At 49.1% G+C, this 19,002-nt stretch overlaps 7 protein-coding genes across 7 annotated transcripts; 5 read left to right on the top strand and 2 right to left on the bottom strand.

Moving 5' to 3' along the window:
- Window positions 1-390: 390 nt before the first annotated feature.
- Aspvir_006674 (autophagy-related protein 8) lies at window positions 391-917 on the top strand (the record flags this gene model as incomplete). Its single annotated transcript, XM_043269869.1, has 3 exons — window positions 391-480; window positions 595-827; window positions 884-917. The coding sequence occupies 3 exons, from the start codon at window positions 391-393 to the stop codon at window positions 915-917; spliced, it is 357 nt and encodes a 118-aa protein (XP_043125804.1).
- A 946-nt stretch (window positions 918-1,863) lies between these two features.
- Window positions 1,864-3,161, top strand: Aspvir_006673 (putative mitochondrial GTP/GDP transporter Ggc1; the record flags this gene model as incomplete). Its single annotated transcript, XM_043269868.1, has 7 exons — window positions 1,864-1,951; window positions 2,008-2,045; window positions 2,110-2,151; window positions 2,219-2,332; window positions 2,391-2,524; window positions 2,584-2,761; window positions 2,826-3,161. The coding sequence occupies 7 exons, from the start codon at window positions 1,864-1,866 to the stop codon at window positions 3,159-3,161; spliced, it is 930 nt and encodes a 309-aa protein (XP_043125803.1).
- Window positions 3,162-3,879: 718 nt separating this feature from the next.
- Window positions 3,880-4,190, top strand: Aspvir_006672 (uncharacterized protein; the record flags this gene model as incomplete). The annotated part of the gene is made up of 2 exons (XM_043269867.1): window positions 3,880-3,902; window positions 4,013-4,190. 2 exons carry the CDS (start codon window positions 3,880-3,882, stop codon window positions 4,188-4,190), a joined length of 201 nt encoding a protein of 66 aa, XP_043125802.1.
- A 442-nt stretch (window positions 4,191-4,632) lies between these two features.
- On the bottom strand, window positions 4,633-7,866 carry hsp70 (molecular chaperone Hsp70; the record flags this gene model as incomplete). The annotated part of the gene is made up of 4 exons (XM_043269866.1): window positions 4,633-4,759; window positions 4,820-5,861; window positions 6,061-6,974; window positions 7,115-7,866. The coding sequence occupies 4 exons, from the start codon at window positions 7,864-7,866 to the stop codon at window positions 4,633-4,635; spliced, it is 2,835 nt and encodes a 944-aa protein (XP_043125801.1).
- A 2,001-nt stretch (window positions 7,867-9,867) lies between these two features.
- On the top strand, window positions 9,868-10,422 carry Aspvir_006670 (histone H2A.Z-specific chaperone CHZ1; the record flags this gene model as incomplete). The annotated part of the gene is made up of 3 exons (XM_043269865.1): window positions 9,868-10,035; window positions 10,100-10,109; window positions 10,229-10,422. The coding sequence occupies 3 exons, from the start codon at window positions 9,868-9,870 to the stop codon at window positions 10,420-10,422; spliced, it is 372 nt and encodes a 123-aa protein (XP_043125800.1).
- A 637-nt stretch (window positions 10,423-11,059) lies between these two features.
- Window positions 11,060-11,760, top strand: Aspvir_006669 (SNARE domain- containing protein; the record flags this gene model as incomplete). Its single annotated transcript, XM_043269864.1, has 4 exons — window positions 11,060-11,070; window positions 11,136-11,339; window positions 11,396-11,489; window positions 11,557-11,760. 4 exons carry the CDS (start codon window positions 11,060-11,062, stop codon window positions 11,758-11,760), a joined length of 513 nt encoding a protein of 170 aa, XP_043125799.1.
- Window positions 11,761-12,403: 643 nt separating this feature from the next.
- On the bottom strand, window positions 12,404-13,595 carry Aspvir_006668 (uncharacterized protein; the record flags this gene model as incomplete). The annotated part of the gene is made up of 2 exons (XM_043269863.1): window positions 12,404-13,498; window positions 13,563-13,595. The coding sequence occupies 2 exons, from the start codon at window positions 13,593-13,595 to the stop codon at window positions 12,404-12,406; spliced, it is 1,128 nt and encodes a 375-aa protein (XP_043125798.1).
- Window positions 13,596-19,002: the final 5,407 nt, after the last annotated feature.

Here is a 19,002-nt window from a genome sequence, read left to right as displayed (position 1 = left end):
GGGTTCCTTTGACCGCCTACCACCCCCGTGATCTGCACATCGACACTTATCAGGTGTGTCATACACTGATAATACCATATATTACGCGGGGCTGCTTGCGTTTGTCAGTTCGTCCTGTGTTTCGTTTTGTCATCTTGTGACTTGTGACTGTGTCTGCCTACCAGGTCGCCTCTGCTGGCTATTACTTACTGCTGACCTATCCTACCTTGTCTGTCTCCCTCACCTTCGTCATCCTCCATCTTCACCTCTTCCATCATCGTATCCTAACTCTGTCTGCTATTCATCTTCAACAGCGAGATAATCTCACCCAACCTCTAATTTCATCACGGTCTTCCGATCTCAACAACCTTCCGACCTCGTCTTATCCGTTATCCGCCCTTATCTATCGAGATGCGGTCGAAGTTCAAGGACGAGCACCCTTTCGAGAAGCGCAAGGCAGAGGCTGAGCGTATTCGCCAGAAGTACGCAGACCGTATCCCGGTATGCTCGTCGCCTTTAGTTTTTGGGAGAAATCTATGAAGATATTACATCTTCGAGTAGCAAGATTCACTCTCACCGCTTGTTCGGGTACTAACTAAGCTACCTCTTCCACAGGTTATCTGCGAGAAAGTCGAGAAGTCGGACATTGCTACTATCGACAAGAAAAAGTACCTAGTACCTGCGGACCTTACTGTTGGTCAGTTCGTCTATGTCATTCGCAAGCGCATCAAGCTTTCTCCCGAGAAGGCCATCTTCATCTTCGTGGATGAGGTCCTACCACCAACCGCCGCGCTCATGAGCAGTATCTATGAAGAACATAAGGATGAGGATGGCTTCCTGTACATCACGTGCGTTATTCCCCCTCTTTCGTCCCTCAAGACATGTATTAACTTCGTCTCTTCAGATACTCTGGCGAGAACACTTTCGGCGACTGCTGAGTATCTGTGGGCCCTTCTTACCAAATGTAATTCCCCGCACCGTCAAGGTGTCCGACTCACGGATCTACGTTTCGACTAGTCATGAAGTCGATTGATCTTGATCCATGATCAGATAGATGGACTGCTCGGGCTTTGCGGTGGTTATCTCTCATGTACGCAGGCGTTATATCGGGTGTGCAACGATTTTTTTCCTACTTTTTTCCAACGGACTTGACTGGCGAACTAGTTATGGCTTTGATGGCTTCTGGTGAATAAATTATCTCATGATCTTAGTTTGAATGCACTCCTTCTATTCATGAACAAGTTCCGAGTAGTTACTCCTTCACCCGAGACCTTCCTCGGCTTTGATTCATATCAGTATGCCAGCGTCAGTTCACCCAGCTTCGTGTGATTTCATGTCGTAGTTATTTTAGGTTGTTATGACCGAAGCCTGTTCCATGCCGTCTGCCTTGATTCTCTGTAAGGGAGACTGCCACCGTGCCATGGCCGAGGGTGTCTCTGTGATTTTATGTCCCGATGTCCCGCGAGACAAGAAGATATTCCCTAGCTATCCACGATCGAGCCTCAGAACCTAATCCAACCGCAGATATATTCTCATCAACTACGAAGCCAGGGCTGAACAGAGATACCAATGTATCCCGAATGGACTAGTCCAAGCTGCCAGTCCGATCTCGCCCCGGATGCCCAGTCCCATTCGGGATTAGCGCCAGAGACCTGTTTCCGCTCGGAGAAGAAGAGCGCAAGTGACTGATTTGCTTCATCTCTCTATCTTTTCTCCTCGCCCGGAGTTCTGTGTTTCCTTCTTATACTTCTTTTATAATTGGTTCTACTATCTGATTGCCAGTAATCAGTTTAATCTTGTTTCATTCCTTTCACGGACATTCTGTTTTGTTTCCGCTTTTTTTCCCTCGAATCTTTCGGAAGTTTTCCAGCAGCCAAAAACAAAATGTCTCCTGCCATCATCCAAGCCGGTGCTGGCTCTGCCTCTAAGGATGTCAAGAGAGAATCGGCGACTGCTCGTCTGCTGGGCTCAGGTATGTTCGCGCTCAAACTGGAGACCCATGATCAATGACTAACTTCCTGATCACAGGAACCGCCGGTATTGCCGAATTGATGGTTTTCCATCCCGTACGATCTCCCTCTAGCAAGACGCCAGTCGATCATTGCACATCTGAACTAATTCGAAACTCAGGTTGATACCATAGCGAAGCGATTGATGAGCAATCAGACACGGGTGAGTGACCGGCTTCTTGCGACTGCGGGCGGATTTGTGCGGAGTGGTTGACGGATACCATTACCAGATCGCATCCACCGAAGTCTTGAAGCAGGTCGTCTTCAAGGAGTACGCGACTGCTCCTATCGGCCGCAAGTTTACATCCCTCTTCCCCGGGCTGGGCTACGCTGCTGGATACAAGGTGAGTACAGATACGAACTTGCGTGATCCGAGAGTCCGTGAGCTGACAGTACTCGAAGGTCCTGCAAAGAATCTACAAGTATGGTGGTCAGCCTTTTGTTCGGGATTACCTCGCCAAGCACCATGGCTCCGACTTCGATAATGCTTTCGGAAAGGGAACTGGCAAGGCCATCATGCACGCTACTGCTGGAAGGTCTGTCTTTCTATGGGGACCGGGTGACTATATGTGCAGCTTTCGCTGATCTACAATAGTTTGATCGGTATCGGAGAAATCGTCCTTCTGCCCCTTGATGTTCTAAAGATTAAACGTCAGACGAACCCCGAGGCCTTCCGTGGACGTGGCCTCTTCAAGATCATATCCGACGAGGGTATGGGACTCTACCGTGGTGCTGGCTGGACTGCAGCTCGTAACGCCCCTGGATCTTTCGCGGTATGTTCCTCACAACTGGACCAGAACAATTTTGTATGGGCAGAACACTGACCGCAACATACAGCTTTTCGGTGGTTCCGCTTTTGCAAAGGAGTACATCTATAGCCTGAAGGACTACAACAAGGCCACATGGGGTCAGAACTTTGTGGCGTCCATCTGTGGTGCTAGCGCGTCTCTGGTCGTGTCTGCACCTTTGGACGTCATCAAGACTCGTATCCAGAACCGGAACTTTGAGCATCCTGAGTCTGGCTTCCGAATTGTGTCCAACATGATGAAGAACGAGGGATTCACCAGCTTTTTCAAGGGCCTGACTCCTAAGCTACTGATGACCGGGCCAAAGCTTGTTTTCAGCTTCTGGCTGGCCCAGACCTTGATCCCTGCATTCAGTCAGGTCGTCTAAATGTATAGATGGTTGGATTATTCTGAGCCTGTAATTTTTGTTGTTCATCTTTCTTCAAGGGCTTTTTCGGTGTGATGATAGCATTCATTCTGTTTTGATAGATTTGCTACGGGTCATTGGGTAATCAAAAGGAAAAAAAACTCCACTTAATTTTCAAGTCTTGAGCGTTGCAGAGGCATCTGGATAGGGTAGTTGTACTTTGATTTTGTGATGGATACTTATACATTGGATATCCAGTATGTTTAATTCATATAAGCCATTTGATCTCATTTCCACATAGCTAGTAAGGTAATTCAGATAACAGAAGCATTGGGTTTTCAAGCTAGACCTCTTCTTTTAAGGTGGTTAAGTGGTTCTATGTCGAGCAGTGTGAATATATAGTATCTCTATGCCATCCCGAAGCAAGAATCGATATTATCTAATTCTTGTAGGGCGTCCCAACGAGAGAGTCTACTGAGCCCTAGTAAGTGACTGCATTACTCAAGGATTTGACAAAAGAGTGAAGCAATTTGTATGCACTTGTAGAAGTGAATGGATGTAGGTCTCCTACCACGTGACCTATATATCTGCCAGCGCAAATAACGGATAAATCAAGCTACAACCACAGACAGCTACAGCTTCAGCCGATGGGATACGGTGTTTCAAGGCTGATACCTTGACGTTCAGAGACCATCTACACCAACACCGAGCGCTATAACAACAAAACAAGTCCATCATTATGCCGATCTACCTGATCTCCAAGTACGTGCATCCTGTCCGATGTAACCAACGTCCTGGAACCCCGCGAGCAACGAAAGACACGGCCTCGGACGCCGCCGTTGACATTGACATCGATACTAACAGCCTCGCAGATTTGCAGACCCCATCTTCGCCTTTACGATTGGTACCTCCGCCGCGCTGATTCGGATCCGTCGCGAGGAACGAGAGAAACATCCTGAGCGGGCGGGGGAGATCGGGTTTGGGACAATCGCGAAGAGGGGGGCAGATCGAGTCCGGAGATGGTGGGCGGGTGATTTTGAGGGCTTATAATGTCGGTGCTTTTTTTCTCTGCCTTATGGGTGAGAGCGGATGATTCGATATAAGTTTGAGTATGATACCTGTACACTACACTACGATACCCGAATGATGGACTCGAGCTCCTGGCTCCATGTCCGGTGACAACTGACATTTTCGCAAGAGTTGTGCAGCTTATTTACGTAGCATTGGTGTTAAAGTGCACCTACGAAAAATCTTACATGGAAAGCAGTTTTTGATAAGATTCCATTGCTCATTAGTCAGGACTTTTCCCACCGAAGCATAGTAAACCATAATGCATGGAAACAAACTAGAATCTATGCAGTCATCGCAAAAGAAAAGGATCCCATAAATTCGTAAAACAAGACATAAAAGGAAAAGCAAAACCCATTATTGCCTGTCCAGATATCACAAGGCAAAAGAGAAGAAAGGAAAGAAACATCGCTGAGCTAGACGTTTAGTCAAGCTCCTCCGGGCGCTCCTCGACCTCGTCAGCAGTGCGGGTAGCACCACCGGGGGCGGCACCGCCAGGGGCGGCGCCAGCGGCACCACCGTAAGCAGCGGAGATGATAGGGTTGGCAACACTGGGGTAAACGTTAGTATACAGTTGATACAGAAAGTAAAGGGATATAGATCAAACATACCTTTCAAGCTCCTTCTGCTGGGACTCGTACTCGTCCTTGGTGGCGGTCTGGTTGTTGTCGAGCCAGCTGATGATCTCCTCGACCTTGCTGGAGACCTTCTCCTTATCGGCATCGCTGATGTTGAGCTTGCCCTCGCTGATGGTGTTCTTGAGAGAGTAGGCGTAGGACTCGAGACCGTTCTTGGCCTGGATACGGGAAGCCTCGGCCTCATCCTCCTCCTTGTACTTCTCGGCATCAGCCAGCATGCGCTCAATTTCCTCCTTGGAAAGACGGCCCTTGTCGTTGGTGATGGTGATCTTGTTGGTCTTGCCAGTACCCTTCTCGACGGCAGAGACGTTCATGATACCGTTGGCATCGACATCGAAGGTGACCTCAATCTGGGGAACACCACGGGGGGCGGGGGGAATGCCGGTAAGCTCGAACTTACCAAGGAGGTTGTTGTCCTTGGTACGAGCACGCTCACCCTCGTAGACCTGGATGAGCACACCGGGCTGGTTGTCGGAGTAGGTGGAGAAGGTCTCGGACTTCTTGGTGGGAATGGTAGTGTTCCGCTTGATCAGAGGAGTCATGACACCACCAGCGGTCTCGATACCGAGAGAGAGGGGAGCAACGTCGAGCAGCAGGATCTCGTTGGTGGACTTGGAAGAGGTGTCACCAGACAGGATAGCAGCCTGGACGGCAGCACCGTAGGCAACGGCCTCGTCGGGGTTGATGGACTTGTTGGCCTCCTTGTTGAAGAAGTCGGCAACGAGACGCTGGATCTTGGGGATACGGGTGGAACCACCGACAAGGACGATCTCGTGGACGGAGGACTTGTCGATCTTGGCGTCACGCAGGACACGCTCAACAGGCTCCATGGTGGAGCGGAAGAGGTCCTGGCAGAGCTCCTCGAAACGGGCACGAGTGATGGAAGTGTAGAAGTCAATACCCTCGAAGAGAGAGTCGATCTCGATGGAGGTCTGAGCAGCAGATGAGAGGGTACGCTTGGCTCTTTCGCATGCGGTACGCAAACGGCGCAGGGCCCGCGCGTTGGTGGTGAGATCTTTGTGTAAAAAGTTAGCATGATGTCTTTCGGATGTGACTCTTCGATTTTTTGTGCTGGTTAAAATTTGAAAGAAAATGAAAGGAAATTCCACACGCGTCGCAATGGTAATCGCTATCTCCCATTTCGACCTTCTTCTTGTGGCGTTTTGTCGTGTTATGGAGTCTGAGTGAAGCTGCGTCCCGACAGGACACATTACAGGGATCGCAGTTATAAGTTTTCGCAGCGACAGCCTCCTGTTGTCTTGCTCGTGTCCTTTCTGTCTGCATGACGTTGTTCCGTTTTGTCCTCGCCCGAAATTCAGGGGTAGGGTTTGCACGCAGAGCTTTTCCATACTCGTGCTGGTAGGCACGGTCTTTCTCTTGAGAAGCTGCAGCCATCTGATCAAGTTGTTCCGGAGTATAGCAATCGTAATCGTCGAATCCCTCAATGAGGGGACTGTGCGAGCACAGCCCGCCCCATTCGAAGGACGATGGCAACCACAGGCACTTGGGGAATCCGTACGTCTTGTCCTTGGATAGCATACCCCAGAACACGTAGGAAAAGCATGCCTCAAGAATAAGGGTGACACAGCGAAACTTGCCAATTTCCAGCAGAGGAGGAATTGCCATAGAAACCAGCACAGAACTGTGAACAATGGTATAACCATTGTCTTTCGCCCGTCGCACATAATGGGGCACAGCCACTCCTTGCTGATGTTGCGAGATTCTTGCTCGGAGACCACGGTAGACTGCAGTGGAGGAACCCACGTAGACAAGGTCCTCACAACCAGTCTTCTGTAGAACAAGTATATAGACACCCCACACATCTTTGGGAATATCGGAAGAAAGGTGCAAAAACCACTCAAGTGGTGGAGGAGTTGCGGCAAGGAGGACTTGTTCCAATCCAGTACAGAATGTAAGCTGAGCAAGGACAAAGAGCTCTGTGAGCTTTTGTTCTGTAGACACAGTGGTACTGAACTTCGGGTTGATCCAGGACGTTTTTCCGTCGATGAGAGACCAACAGATGGTCCGTACCAAAGTCTGAATGTCGGTAGCGATCTCGGTTGCAGACTCGGTAGCGAACATCTTGTTGCCATGGCGAAAGAAGATGAAAAGAAACGGGGACGAGCGACTTTATCATTGCGAGCGTTGTAACACAGGGTGATTTGGGAAAGTGCCAAAATGGCAAGTGCGATGAGTGACCATAGGGGAAGGAGGGACAAAATGGGAAAGAGGGACCAGAGGAAAAATGCGACCGTGGGGAAAAAGTACTGACCACGATGATGCTTCCTTTTGAATTCGTTTACGAAGTGGTTAACAAGACGGTTGTCAAAGTCCTCACCACCCAGGTGAGTGTCACCAGCGGTAGCCTTGACCTCGAAGATACCCTCCTCAATGGTCAGGAGGGAAACATCGAAGGTACCACCACCGAGATCGAAGATCAGGACGTTACGCTCGCCCTCGGCCTTCTTGTCAAGACCGTAGGCAATGGCAGCGGCAGTAGGCTCGTTGATGATACGGAGGACGTTCAGGCCGGCGATGAGACCAGCATCCTTGGTGGCCTGACGCTGAGAGTCGTTGAAGTAGGCGGGGACGGTGATGACAGCGTTGTTGACAGTACCACCGAGGTAAGCCTCAGCGGTCTCACGCATCTTGGTCAGGACCATGGAGGAGATCTCTTCAGGAGTGAACTGCTTGGTCTCGCCCTTGAATTCAATTTCGATGACGGGCTTGCTGGCCTTCTCGATGACCTTGAAGGGCCAGTGCTTCATATCAGACTGAACCTCAGCATCTTGGAACCGACGACCGATCAGACGCTTAGCATCGAAGACGGTGTTGTGAGGGTTCATGGCGACCTGGTTCTTGGCGGCATCACCGATGAGACGCTCGGTGTCGGTGAAAGCCACGAACGAGGGAGTAGTACGGTTACCCTGGTCGTTGGCAATGATTTCAATGCGGTCATCTCTGAAGACACCCACACAAGAGTAGGTGGTACCCAAGTCAATACCGACAGCGGGAGCCATTGTGAATGAGAAGTGAGGGGTTCGTTAAGATAGGAAGAGGATATAGGAGTGAGGAGAGGTGATTAATGTACAGTCTCTAAGGGAGGAAGAAGAGAGACAACAGGAAGATAGAGTAATTCTAGTGAGAAGATTGTGTGTGTGAGAAAATTGAGTCTGAGAGAGTCAGGGAATTGTGCGAGAGATATAGTGGAGGGCGGTGAGTTCAGCTCCAGCGAAGCTTCTAGCAGGACGGAGCTTCGATGAGCATCCATCGTGTTCGACGGGCTTCTATCAGGGAAATTAGCTGGATCGGTCCAATTCTACAGGTGTCGCGATGATTGGTGTCAATTCAAGAATCATCAGGTCATGTTCTGGACCTTTCTGTTAGTTTACCAGCAGTTTCTCAACGGATTGATCTTCTATGTCTTGCAAATCTGGTCTCTGAGCATCTGGTGGAGGATGATTCCATGAGTAATTTTTTCTTCCCTTTTTAGGCTGCAGATGGCGGGGTCGCCGGATGACGTAATAATATTCCGAATTTTTTCTTTGTCTTGTCTGGCTACTACTTTCACTGAGGTACCATCTACAGAACGAGTTTGATAATATTCAGCATTATAATCACTGTATTGGAATCAATTGATTCAGCAGATAGACCTTCTCGTCATGATGACTCTTAGCGGAAAGCCTAATAGAGCAGCAGTTCCGTGGCTGAGACTCTTGGTTTCCGCCAGTGTCTTTGGTGGGGTATGGATACTTCTCCCCATTTCTTTCATCTGCCAGTCTGACGTTCACCAGTGCGGCGACTGCATCATACCTGGGTACTTTATTGTGCCACCAGGGTAGAGACGCCACTTGGACAGAACTAGCTACATCTGGAAGCAGTACCTGGAGATGGAAGCATATTACCTTCCCGCTATCTCCGTAGTTTCATGACAGCTTCAAGGTTTCAGTTTCTAGAGATCTATGATCGCAATTGACAGATTTGGCTTCCCTGGCCTACCTACATAGCTCTCAACTCCCTCAACCCCAGACTGGAGAGTTTTTCTCTCAAGCGCTTGAGCCCTGCCTGTTGGATATTTTGATATGGAGCACGGAGTGTACTGAGTTGATACTCATTACCTTCGAGATAGATGTTCGGTTGCCATGGTAACTGAAAGGAGATCTCGCGGTTTGCTCTTCTTCTTGCAGAAAGTCCTCTACATAGATACAAGCCTTGACTAGATAGACCCCTACGGAGAACACAGGTATTGAAACCACCGACAACCACTATTTAGACTGCATGCTCCTAGTCTTGGGTTGGTTCAGCCAAGGAGATCGTGTTCGACATTGAAGACCAACTCCTTATGACCGTCTCTGATTATGATCATTGCCTATCAGTCGTCTATAGAACCTTCCACAGTTGAAGTTTGTACAGTTTGACCAGCAATGGAGGGACGATGGACTCGTCTTGCACCAAAACATTCGGAAGCATAGAGAGTTAAAGACATCTGCTGATACTTGGTGTCTTGTCGGGTCCTCGACGATCAGATAGCATTAGAGAGACCTTTCAATCCAACATCGTGAGCTAGCTAACCCAGAACTAGGATAGTAGTCTTGAGTACGGAGTATTCCACCTGCGTTTATGCTCCCCCTTGTTGAGCAGGGGTATGGATTCTATGAGCCTCAGGCCGCCTTACAAAATCAATACTGAAAAGGTCTAGCGCATCACAGGAGCTGCGCTGATCAATCCGGAGATCAGCCAATCAGCGCCCGGCGACTTGAGGGGACAGGTCTTAGGTGCATCTCCCTTGCGGCTGATGTGTTTTTGGTTTCCTGTCCGCAGCTCTTGTTGTTATCATTCCTCTACGACAATATTTTCTGTCCTTGCACTCCGTACATTACTTAAGGTCCTTCTGTACTTCCCTCTCAAGCTCAGTTTGGAAGTCTCCTTGCAATTGCTTCTCCCTGTTTAAAACTTACTCATTTCCGTGACCTACTTCTTGCCTAATATCTGTGTTCGGAGACACTTCGAAACAAACCACAATGGGCGACGACCACCAGGCTACTCTCAGCAACGATCCTGCTGCCAATGCTCCCGATGCGGCCGCTGTGGACAAGGGCAAGGGCAAGGGCAAGGCCGTTGAGGAGCCTTCCCTGGAAATGAGCATGGACGAGGAAGAGGACAGTGATGAAAGCGAAGCCGAGGAAATGGTGAGTTCGCATAACCCTTTGTCATGTACTACTCAGACACTCAAGCTAACTCATCTACTCGTAGATGGCGGACGGTATGTGGCATTCTAAACCCAGATTTTCTTTTTCTCTCGTCTTTTGCTTTCTGGAAGACTTCAGGGGACATTCGCATGATTTCTGAAGGCTAGATCATGCAAATCTAACCATTCTACAGATGATGACGATGATGACCACGACAATCTCGAACCCATCTCTGAAGAAAACATCATTTCTTCAGGTCGTCGGACACGAGGCAAGACCATCGACTTCCAGGAGGCAGCCGAGAAGCTGAAGGCCGAGGATGAGATGGACGACGAGGACGATGACGATGAGGAATTCCAACCTAACGACGAGGACATGCGCGATTGATTAAAAGACGTCTTATGGAGCCATCAAATATCCTGGGAATGGGGATTATGAATGAGACATTCATGGCAGGCGCAGGTTCATTGGGGGCTTTCTGTTTCTTCCAGTTTAATCTTTTCCTCTTTCTAGTATGCGCACATACTGTGACGAAACAAATCTATTCACACCAAACTTGTAAACATCCTCACCCCGAAGACCAGAGAAGGCGATCCTAGTATGTGATCAGGGTGCTAATTTTTACACCCCTCTTCCCATCCCTATCCTCGCGTAAATACTTGCAGCAGCTGTACAATTCTTACCCTCCAAAATCAGATCTCCTTTTATTTGTCGATCAAATCCATTTGCAGGCCAGAACATTCAACATTTTGTACATCGTCACTCACGTGCGGCGGTTGAGCGAGTCACAGACACCCAAGTGGCAACTCCGTGTTGTTGTTTCGATTGTCTCGCCGCAAGCAGATCGCAAAGCTTCGTTCATACGATGCAGTTCGGTTTGAGATATACAAGCTAATCCTGCAAACTCTGCATACTGGAAAACTGATCATCATGCGCACAAATTAGCTGGCGGTGAGAATCCTTCGTCAATCGGTGTTCTCAGTGTCTCCTGAATTGCATCATTTCCCATTTACGACCATCTGTTATGTCTTCACGGTATGACCGATCAACGTTTACCATGGCGTCCTTGGATATCTTGTAACTAACTTGAGTTCTTACAGATTTCCACATTCTTCGCTTCATCAGCGCGATCCCCGCGCCTCTTCTTCTCTCTTCGATTCCTACGGCGGTGGTTCTCGACCCGCCAGCCGCTCACCGGCCAGCGTGGGCAGATATAGTTATGGGGGCTACTCTGCCTCGAATGCCGATGGTTACATGAACGGGGGCTCCACAGGTGGTTTCCGAAAGGCAACGCCCAATGCGAAGTGAGTCTTGCCCGCAAACACACCTCTCAATGCCGGTTTGATGCTCATGGGTCAAGGGGCCAATATTCCGACGCAGTCCTCGACCATCTCGAATCGCAAAATGACTCCCAGGTCGAAGGTATCAGTGCGAAAGTCAAGATGTTGAAGGATGTGAGTCCGTCATTCTTGCTGTTTATCCAGAGTAACATAACGAACGTGATGCTGATACTCCTGCCAGCTTACACTCGCCATTGGCGATGAAATCCGTGATACATCTACCATCTCAGAACTCAACGATGCATTCGACAACACTCGCGTCCGCCTCCGTGGTAACATGACTCGCATGCTTCGAATGGCCGAGCGTACGGGTGTTGGTTGGCGTGCATGGCTCGGTTTCTTCCTGGCTGTTTTCCTGATCTTCGCATACGTGTGGCTGACTTAGGCCCTATATCGGACGGACTGCCTACAATCGATAATTCCTGATGCCTCGACCCGGCGCCATTTTCGCTCGGCTCCATAGCACGGTGCACTACACCATGTACCCCTTGGCCTACGTCTACATAATAGCTCACACCCCCGGGCATACATAACTTCTCCCTATAATGTCTTCTACTTCACTGCTGCATAGGATATTCTGTGGCGTTCTCCGGCGTTGTATGTTGCACACCGTGCGAAAGCCATACTGAACACTATTGTTTTCCGTCAGTCTGCTATTCATTTTCTCGGCAATGTCATGTCACCACTTGGCGCATGAGTTGATATGGTCTTGAAGTGCATAAGGGTGGCTTATGCTATTCATCCATATACTTGTAATATCTTGGTCGCACGACATGTATGTATATATAATCTCATTGGGTAGGAGCGAAACTAGACGGGAAGTTTTTTCTTATAGATCTTATGTCTTCTCTTCGCTTCTATATCAGCAGAATCAAGTTGCGCGTCCAATGAATACCCTGTACCAACTCCGTCCCGTTGATGAACCTAGACCTTTAAGCCAAGCGCCGGAATTCCCGATAATCTAAAACAGTAACTATGCATACTTAGTACCTGGCAACCGTAGCTGTCTGTTATCCGGAAGGTTAGAGTCATTCAAGACGATCCCTTCCACTACGCCGCCTTGGAAATCGTCCAAACCCACTTTGGCGGCTTGCTTGGCTTGCCAACGACGCACGAAGATTACCGTCGTCGAACATCATGCCACTAGAGTCGATCGCGTCGCCGCCGCCGCTCCAGCGTTGTAGAAATCGCGTCTGGGCTGGCGTTTCCCGGCTGGAACGGGCGGATGGCGGTGGCAGGCCACGGTTGCTGGATATGCTGGCTCGAAGACCCTGTGCAGCAAATTGGTCATGCGAGAAGCTCTGGTCATCTTCGTCGTCAAACTCTGCATCGGTGTCGGTGTGCTGCCATTCTTCTTCCTCTTCCGGTCCGTCCTCGGCGGCCTCGGGAACCAAGTTGTCCAGATCACGCTCCATCCCGAATGCTTCTTCGTCGTCATCTTCGACTATGTCGCTCATGTCTTCGCCCTCGTAATCATCTGCTGCGCTGGGGATCTCGTCGTCCAGGTCGGCTTGGTTGTCAAAGTCCACAGTTTCCTCCTCGGCTTCTTCGTCATCATCATCGTCGTCGTCATCGGCGAACGCTTCAGGAATGTCATCATCTAGATCCCGCTCCATGTATCCCTCCTCCTCCACGTCTTCGTCCTCTTCCAGTCCCTCCTCTCCTTCCTCCACGAGCCCGTCCGCATCCGCATCGGGAATATCGTCATCCAAATCCCGCTCCATGCCCGTATCATCCGCCTGGTCATGTATCGGATTCCCAAACTCATCCAAGCCGGGATCAGCAGCAGCCGCAGCCGCAGCAGCCATCTCAGCCGCTGCGGCCGCCAGAGCCTCCTCCCGCTCAGCCTCCTCCTCCTTCATACCCAGCATGGTCTTGGAGCATCCCGCCGGCTTGATCCACGAGTATCCGAACGACGCGATATTGTTTTTGCGCGCGCGGAGAGCGCGCTCCTCGAGCTGCAATGACGACAGGCTGTTGCCGGTGGTAGCTGCTGCGCGTCCATTCGGGGCATTCTGTCCATTGCGACGAGGGTGGCCGTGCGGTGGCGCGTCCCCGGGCGACGGAAGGTGTTGATATGAGTTGCGGTGGAATTGAGAGGAGCCGAACCAGAGTTCATGTGACTGTTTGAATGTATGTTAGTTGTTTGTATGACGGGGCTTCCAGTGCAATTAGGGGTTAGCATACGTCGCGCGGCGTAATCAAGGGAAGAGACAGCATTTTCGTATATTTGGCTCTTTTCCCCTCCTTGAGTGAAGCTTCTGTCGTGGAAGACCTCGGTGCCCAGGGTTGCTCAGGCCCAGCACACGCAGGACCTCCTGCTTTCTGCAAGAATATCGATGGTTCTAGGAAAACGTTTCTTTCGGACCAACAGTCATTATACGCCAGCCGCGGTTAATTGGGCTTGTATATAGAGTGTGCTTATGACGTGTTCAGATGATGAAGAGCAAGTGCGGAGAAGAAAACGAAAAACAGAAAACAATGAAGCTCCACTATCGCGCGGGGAACCGTTCTTCGTATCTCCAAAGCCAAAACAATCCAATTATCCACTGCTTGCCTACGACAACCATTGAGAGTCGAAGACGAGGAGAGAGAATGAAGAAGTACATCTTTGAATAAAATCGGCCTCGTTCATCAATCCCGGCTACGACGCCCAGCATATATTAAAAGTAGCAAAACTTCGGAAGCTCCATAGCGATATCATACACGAAGTCAAGGGTCTTACAAGATGGAAGTTTGGGATCAATATCATTAACATGCTCGATTTAACTACTATGGAATCTAGATATATGTACTATGCAACCCGTTGAGGTATTCACGTTGCATTGGAGTCTCGTCAACCATCCACTCGTGAATGCAGTGTATCCTGGCCTTCGGGACAAAAGGTTCGTGTCGTAGAGAAAGAAGCCACTCAAGGCTCTGTCTGTGAGATCAGGTCAGTAGTAGTTCTTAAGGGAACTATCGACGTCTTGAACCCATGAGCAAGCTAGCTCAGCCCATAACTGAGGGAATGTGTAAACATGGCGCGATACTGAGATTGCATTGTGCCAATACAACCTGTCGGGACGATCCATTGCAATCCTTCAGAAAAGAAGAACCATCAGATCACGGTGGCAGGTATTCCCAGCTCAATTCCGCTGTCTTTGAGCAAGAGATCGTGCCACGAAGCCCAATTTCTCTGCCACGCGAATCTTTCAGAAAAGATGAGCAATGGCGTCTCGCTTGGGAGCGCGCTGAAAAGGGACATATTTATAAACCCGCGAGCCATGAACTGGAAAATAACCATACTAGCGGCGAGATTCGAAATGGCCCCGTTTCAATTCGAAACTGCTGGTAACAGAATTTAGCGCTGGCGACCATCCATGCAGCCCACAACGTGTCTATAGTCTATACCGCCCTCTCCCTCGCTAGCGGTCTTTGGACTTTGGAGTCGTTCCCGTACAGTGCCTCGAAGCCTGGCGAGAGTCCGATTTCGGAGGTTACAACGGGCTTTCCGCAAATTCCCGAACAGTTGCAGTCTTCCGCTCCATCAATAACATCAATTCCGGTGAACCAAAAGCGGACAAGACTGGTCAGGAAACCTCGGGATTTTCCGGAAGAAAGCAACATTGGCACTCCGCTGGGTCACATGATGTCTGGGGTAATCTGCTGTATCGTATCTTACCCGAGAGAACGATGGAGAGACCAGATGGGAAAATAGAGGACAGCTCACATGCTGAAGGCTACTACAGCATCTTGAGGCTGCCGCTAATTGGCCCTTATTCTCCTGCCAGGCCCATTAATGATTTCCCAGGCTGCATTGTTTAGTGAATCCCTTAATGAGTCGACAGTTGTGAGTCACAATATTGATTCTGAGTAGACTCCGTCTGCTTTCGGAAGTCATCATCATAGGCGATATGATTCGTTCACCCTTCCCGTGGTCGTATATTCTTCGCCAGGAGGTACCTAGGCATGATTCAAGTGTTTCAATCTGGGAAAGGGAAAGTATCCTGTAAGAAGTCCATCAATCGGCCGAAGGGTCCTGCAATTTATTTTGTCTGTCGCAGACTAAAGGCAACAGCATGGTGAGATGATCGACGGATCAGAGTCGATTACAACCCATAATCGAATGAATCATAGCTCTTCACCTTCACTATTGCCTTTGTTCGCCATAATCGACGAGTCGAAAAGGGTCAATCATCTAGTTTCCTTGGTGAATATTGGTAAGCGATGGGCGAGAAAACCCATATGTTGAATGCGTTGCGTAGGCTGGTACCTACCCAGGTAGCCTAGGTAGGAGTAGATACCTGAAGGCAGTCGTTTCGTGGTGTAGTCTAGTGGACGCTGCGGACACTCAAGGGAGATTGGAAATCGATTGATTTATGTATTATTATTATCATCACATATCTTCAATTAAGCTCTTATCGCGCGTGTCTGAGTCGGCATTGACAAGCCCACGCTGGCAAGTCCGAAACTCAATCAAATGGAAAATTAGCAGGGGTTGGGCTGCATGCATTAGTGCATCCAGTTGCGTACCGCTCGTATTCCGGGGTGCTGGTTAATTCCACGACGCCTATTGGTCGGGGTCATACACCATCAAGGGAGGAGGAGGGGAGGGAACCGAGGGAGGGGGTAAGAGTGGGTTTTCCCCAGGTGTGTATCTCAGGATTCTGGAGTTCATAGTCCACAATCCCACATAGCCATGAGCTACTACTGAATAGGTATGGAATAATTGATTATTATGGAGTACGGAGTAACGAAGGTAAGTCTGGCCTGATTTCAATATGGGCAAAGCCGTCAAGAGTACTGGTACTGGCGAGTGATGTTTGGTACATCGTAAGAGAAGAATACGGGGATCGGAGCCGAATCAATAATGTACGGAGTAGATTACCATTTACATTGAAGCGCGATAAGCTGCTTGATCATTTGATGACCTCAAAGAAACAGATTCCATAATTTCAAAAAGCAAGTCTGCACGCAATTCGATTACTGCTCAGAGGTCCCGACATCGGGGGTTCTTGCCTAAGGACAGCAGGAATTAATTTGGGGAGGACGGAGGAGGAGAGGAAGCAGACGGAAGAGGTAAGGCGCTAGCTTGGCCGTTGTCGGAAGTTGTGGTTTACAGGCTTATTCTGGGCGGACATTCGACTCCAAGGCTCTAATGGAGGGCAACGGACCAACGGTAACTGCTCCGTGCCAGTAATTTACCCGGCTTTGCTCAGCAATTTGGGTCATGAAACTTATGGTAATAATACATCATCGGTATGAGCTTGTACACTCAAGTTTATGAAGGTACCTTAGTATCAAATGTTTGCTGTACCATTCGCCTTGAAAACCAAACCCACACACCTCTCTATTTACTGAGGAAAATCTACTCCATACAATATGATCAATTTTTGTTAATGTTCAGCGTGGGGTACTCCATGCTGGCTGCAATGTAACCTAGTGTGAGTGTGACAGCACGGAGTCGACAGACTCGACACCCAGTCCTGAGCTAAGGCTGGATTTCAAGGCCATCTGTCGCTCAGTGCACGCCGTTGTCGGCCGGTGGCTTCCGCCAGAATCCTTCGGGTGCGCCTTTAGCTGGCTTGCAGTGTCGTGCGTCCTACTAAATTAATTTTTTTACTTTCTCTCTTTCCCTTCTTTCTGCCAGTGCCTACACTTTCAAGTTCCCAATGAGCGCCCAATCAAAACTTGTGAACGTCCCCTTCTGCTTGCCTAGCGGTAAGGTCGCATATAGACACCCAAGGTAGATAATTGAAATCCTCAACCAGAGGACAACCTAAGCAACTAAATCCATGTACTGCCCCACATAGCGACACCCACCCAGTTGGTTACCGCCCATGTGGCCATTCTGCTGTTAAGTCTAATAATATTAAGTCTGCAAGTTTGCAAGCAATCTCAGAGTCGGGATCTCCTCGGGAAAGGGCAGAAGCCTGTCAAAGACTCGAACAGTCATTGCCCCTTTGCATAGCGCATACAATTGACTATACGTGGGCGAATCAACCATGCCCAATTGGGTCTACTGCAGTGCGAGTTACCATCATCAATTGCCTTCTCCGTATAGGCTCTCCATCTCCAGTATTAAAGCGATTGACATGGAAATCGTGCCATGGGATCGTTTCAGATCCTGTCACCTTGCCTTCACATAGGAAATGCGCAACAGATGCCGTCTTCTTGTCAGTCCGAAGAGGTCAATCAGAAGCGGCGACAATTAGACTGTCACCAGGCAGACTGAAGTGGCATGAGATTTGTACACAAGTACCTCTCTATTCATATGGCTTTCAGGGCTGACGGACGGGCTTGATGGGAGAATATTACTCCAACAAATCGGGGCCAGTCACATCCAGATGAGCGTTCCGAGGCAAATCCAATCATCCAACTAATGTTGAAGAACGGACTCCAGCTGTTTATGAATATGTCCATCCTGAATGGATGATAGCCGTGGATGGATACCGTTCCAAACGAACGGCGTATTGTATCTCGGCTCGGGTGGTAAGTCAATTGAACCAAACTCATGCGCTAGCGCCGTCTTCTTTTGCTTTTATTTTTTAAGAATAATCTACAGTCAGAAGCTAAGGCCCATGTGCCCCACTGGGTTTGGATCTTGACGTAGTGAAAACCTAATCTTTTTAGGTCCAAGGTTGAAAAGCCTCTCTTCTGATTGGTGGGCGATGTCTTATCTCTCTCCTGTTGGAACAACCTATTAAGATACTGCTCATGCTGGAATTCCCCTCCATCTTCAAATTTATGCGATATGATGTACTCCATATGTCCGGACCTTCTCTTTGGCAAGGATTATAGAATCAATGATCTTCCTCGAAATTCGTATTTGTAAAACCTCTTCTGATCAATGTGGCAAGTGCCGAGAATGCTCCTCTCCTGCTCTGGGATTTGTGTACGGAGCACTCCGTACTTAGGTTAGAAGAAACACCGTCTCGCCCGAAGCGGGATTGAACGGGCGCGAAGGAATAGCAAATGTACCTTTTTCCGGCGAGAACTACAGTGGGCATCAGTCTTCACACAAAATAAATGCAGTGCTTGGGTTCTTCTGTCACAGGGAATATGCACACATCGTACTATAGACTTGCTCTGTTTATCCATGTCGCCTGTCATCCTACTGTACAGAGTAAGGGAGAACACTAAAATACTGGATGCAGTGCCTTGCATCCTACCCATAAAGTAGATACCAGATAGTAAATGATGACAAACTGCATTTCGCCACGGTGTAAGTCCTTCTTAACATATCCCAGTTCCCCAGTAGCCAATTTCCCTTCTGCAGACATTGATAGTCCTCCTTACTTGCTAGGTACCTAGCACTCGCCTAATAGTAGCGTTGTTCCAATTTTTCACACTACTAAGCAGCAGCCATACGAAATAATATAGCCTATAGGTACCTACTTACCAAGAGAATCCCATCGAAAATCCGTACAATTCGCCCATCGGAGTCTTGTGGATTCCCGGACCTCTCCCTCCCGTACGGTATCAGTGTATTTCGTTACTCACCACGGAATTACCCTGCAGGCTTGGTCGTCCCGCTCCACTGCCTCTGGCTATTTCTCCCCCTCCCCTCATTTATTTTCTGATCTTCCTTTTCTCCTTTCTTTCTTCCTTCTTTGCTCTCCTCTTACCATCACTCTCGAAGTCA

Source organism: Aspergillus viridinutans (genome assembly GCF_018404265.1).
Source record: "Aspergillus viridinutans IFM 47045 DNA, scaffold_4, whole genome shotgun sequence".
NCBI lineage: Eukaryota > Fungi > Ascomycota > Eurotiomycetes > Eurotiales > Aspergillaceae > Aspergillus > Aspergillus viridinutans.
Note: the sequence above shows the minus strand (reverse complement) of the source record. Positions and strands in the feature narration are given on the sequence as shown.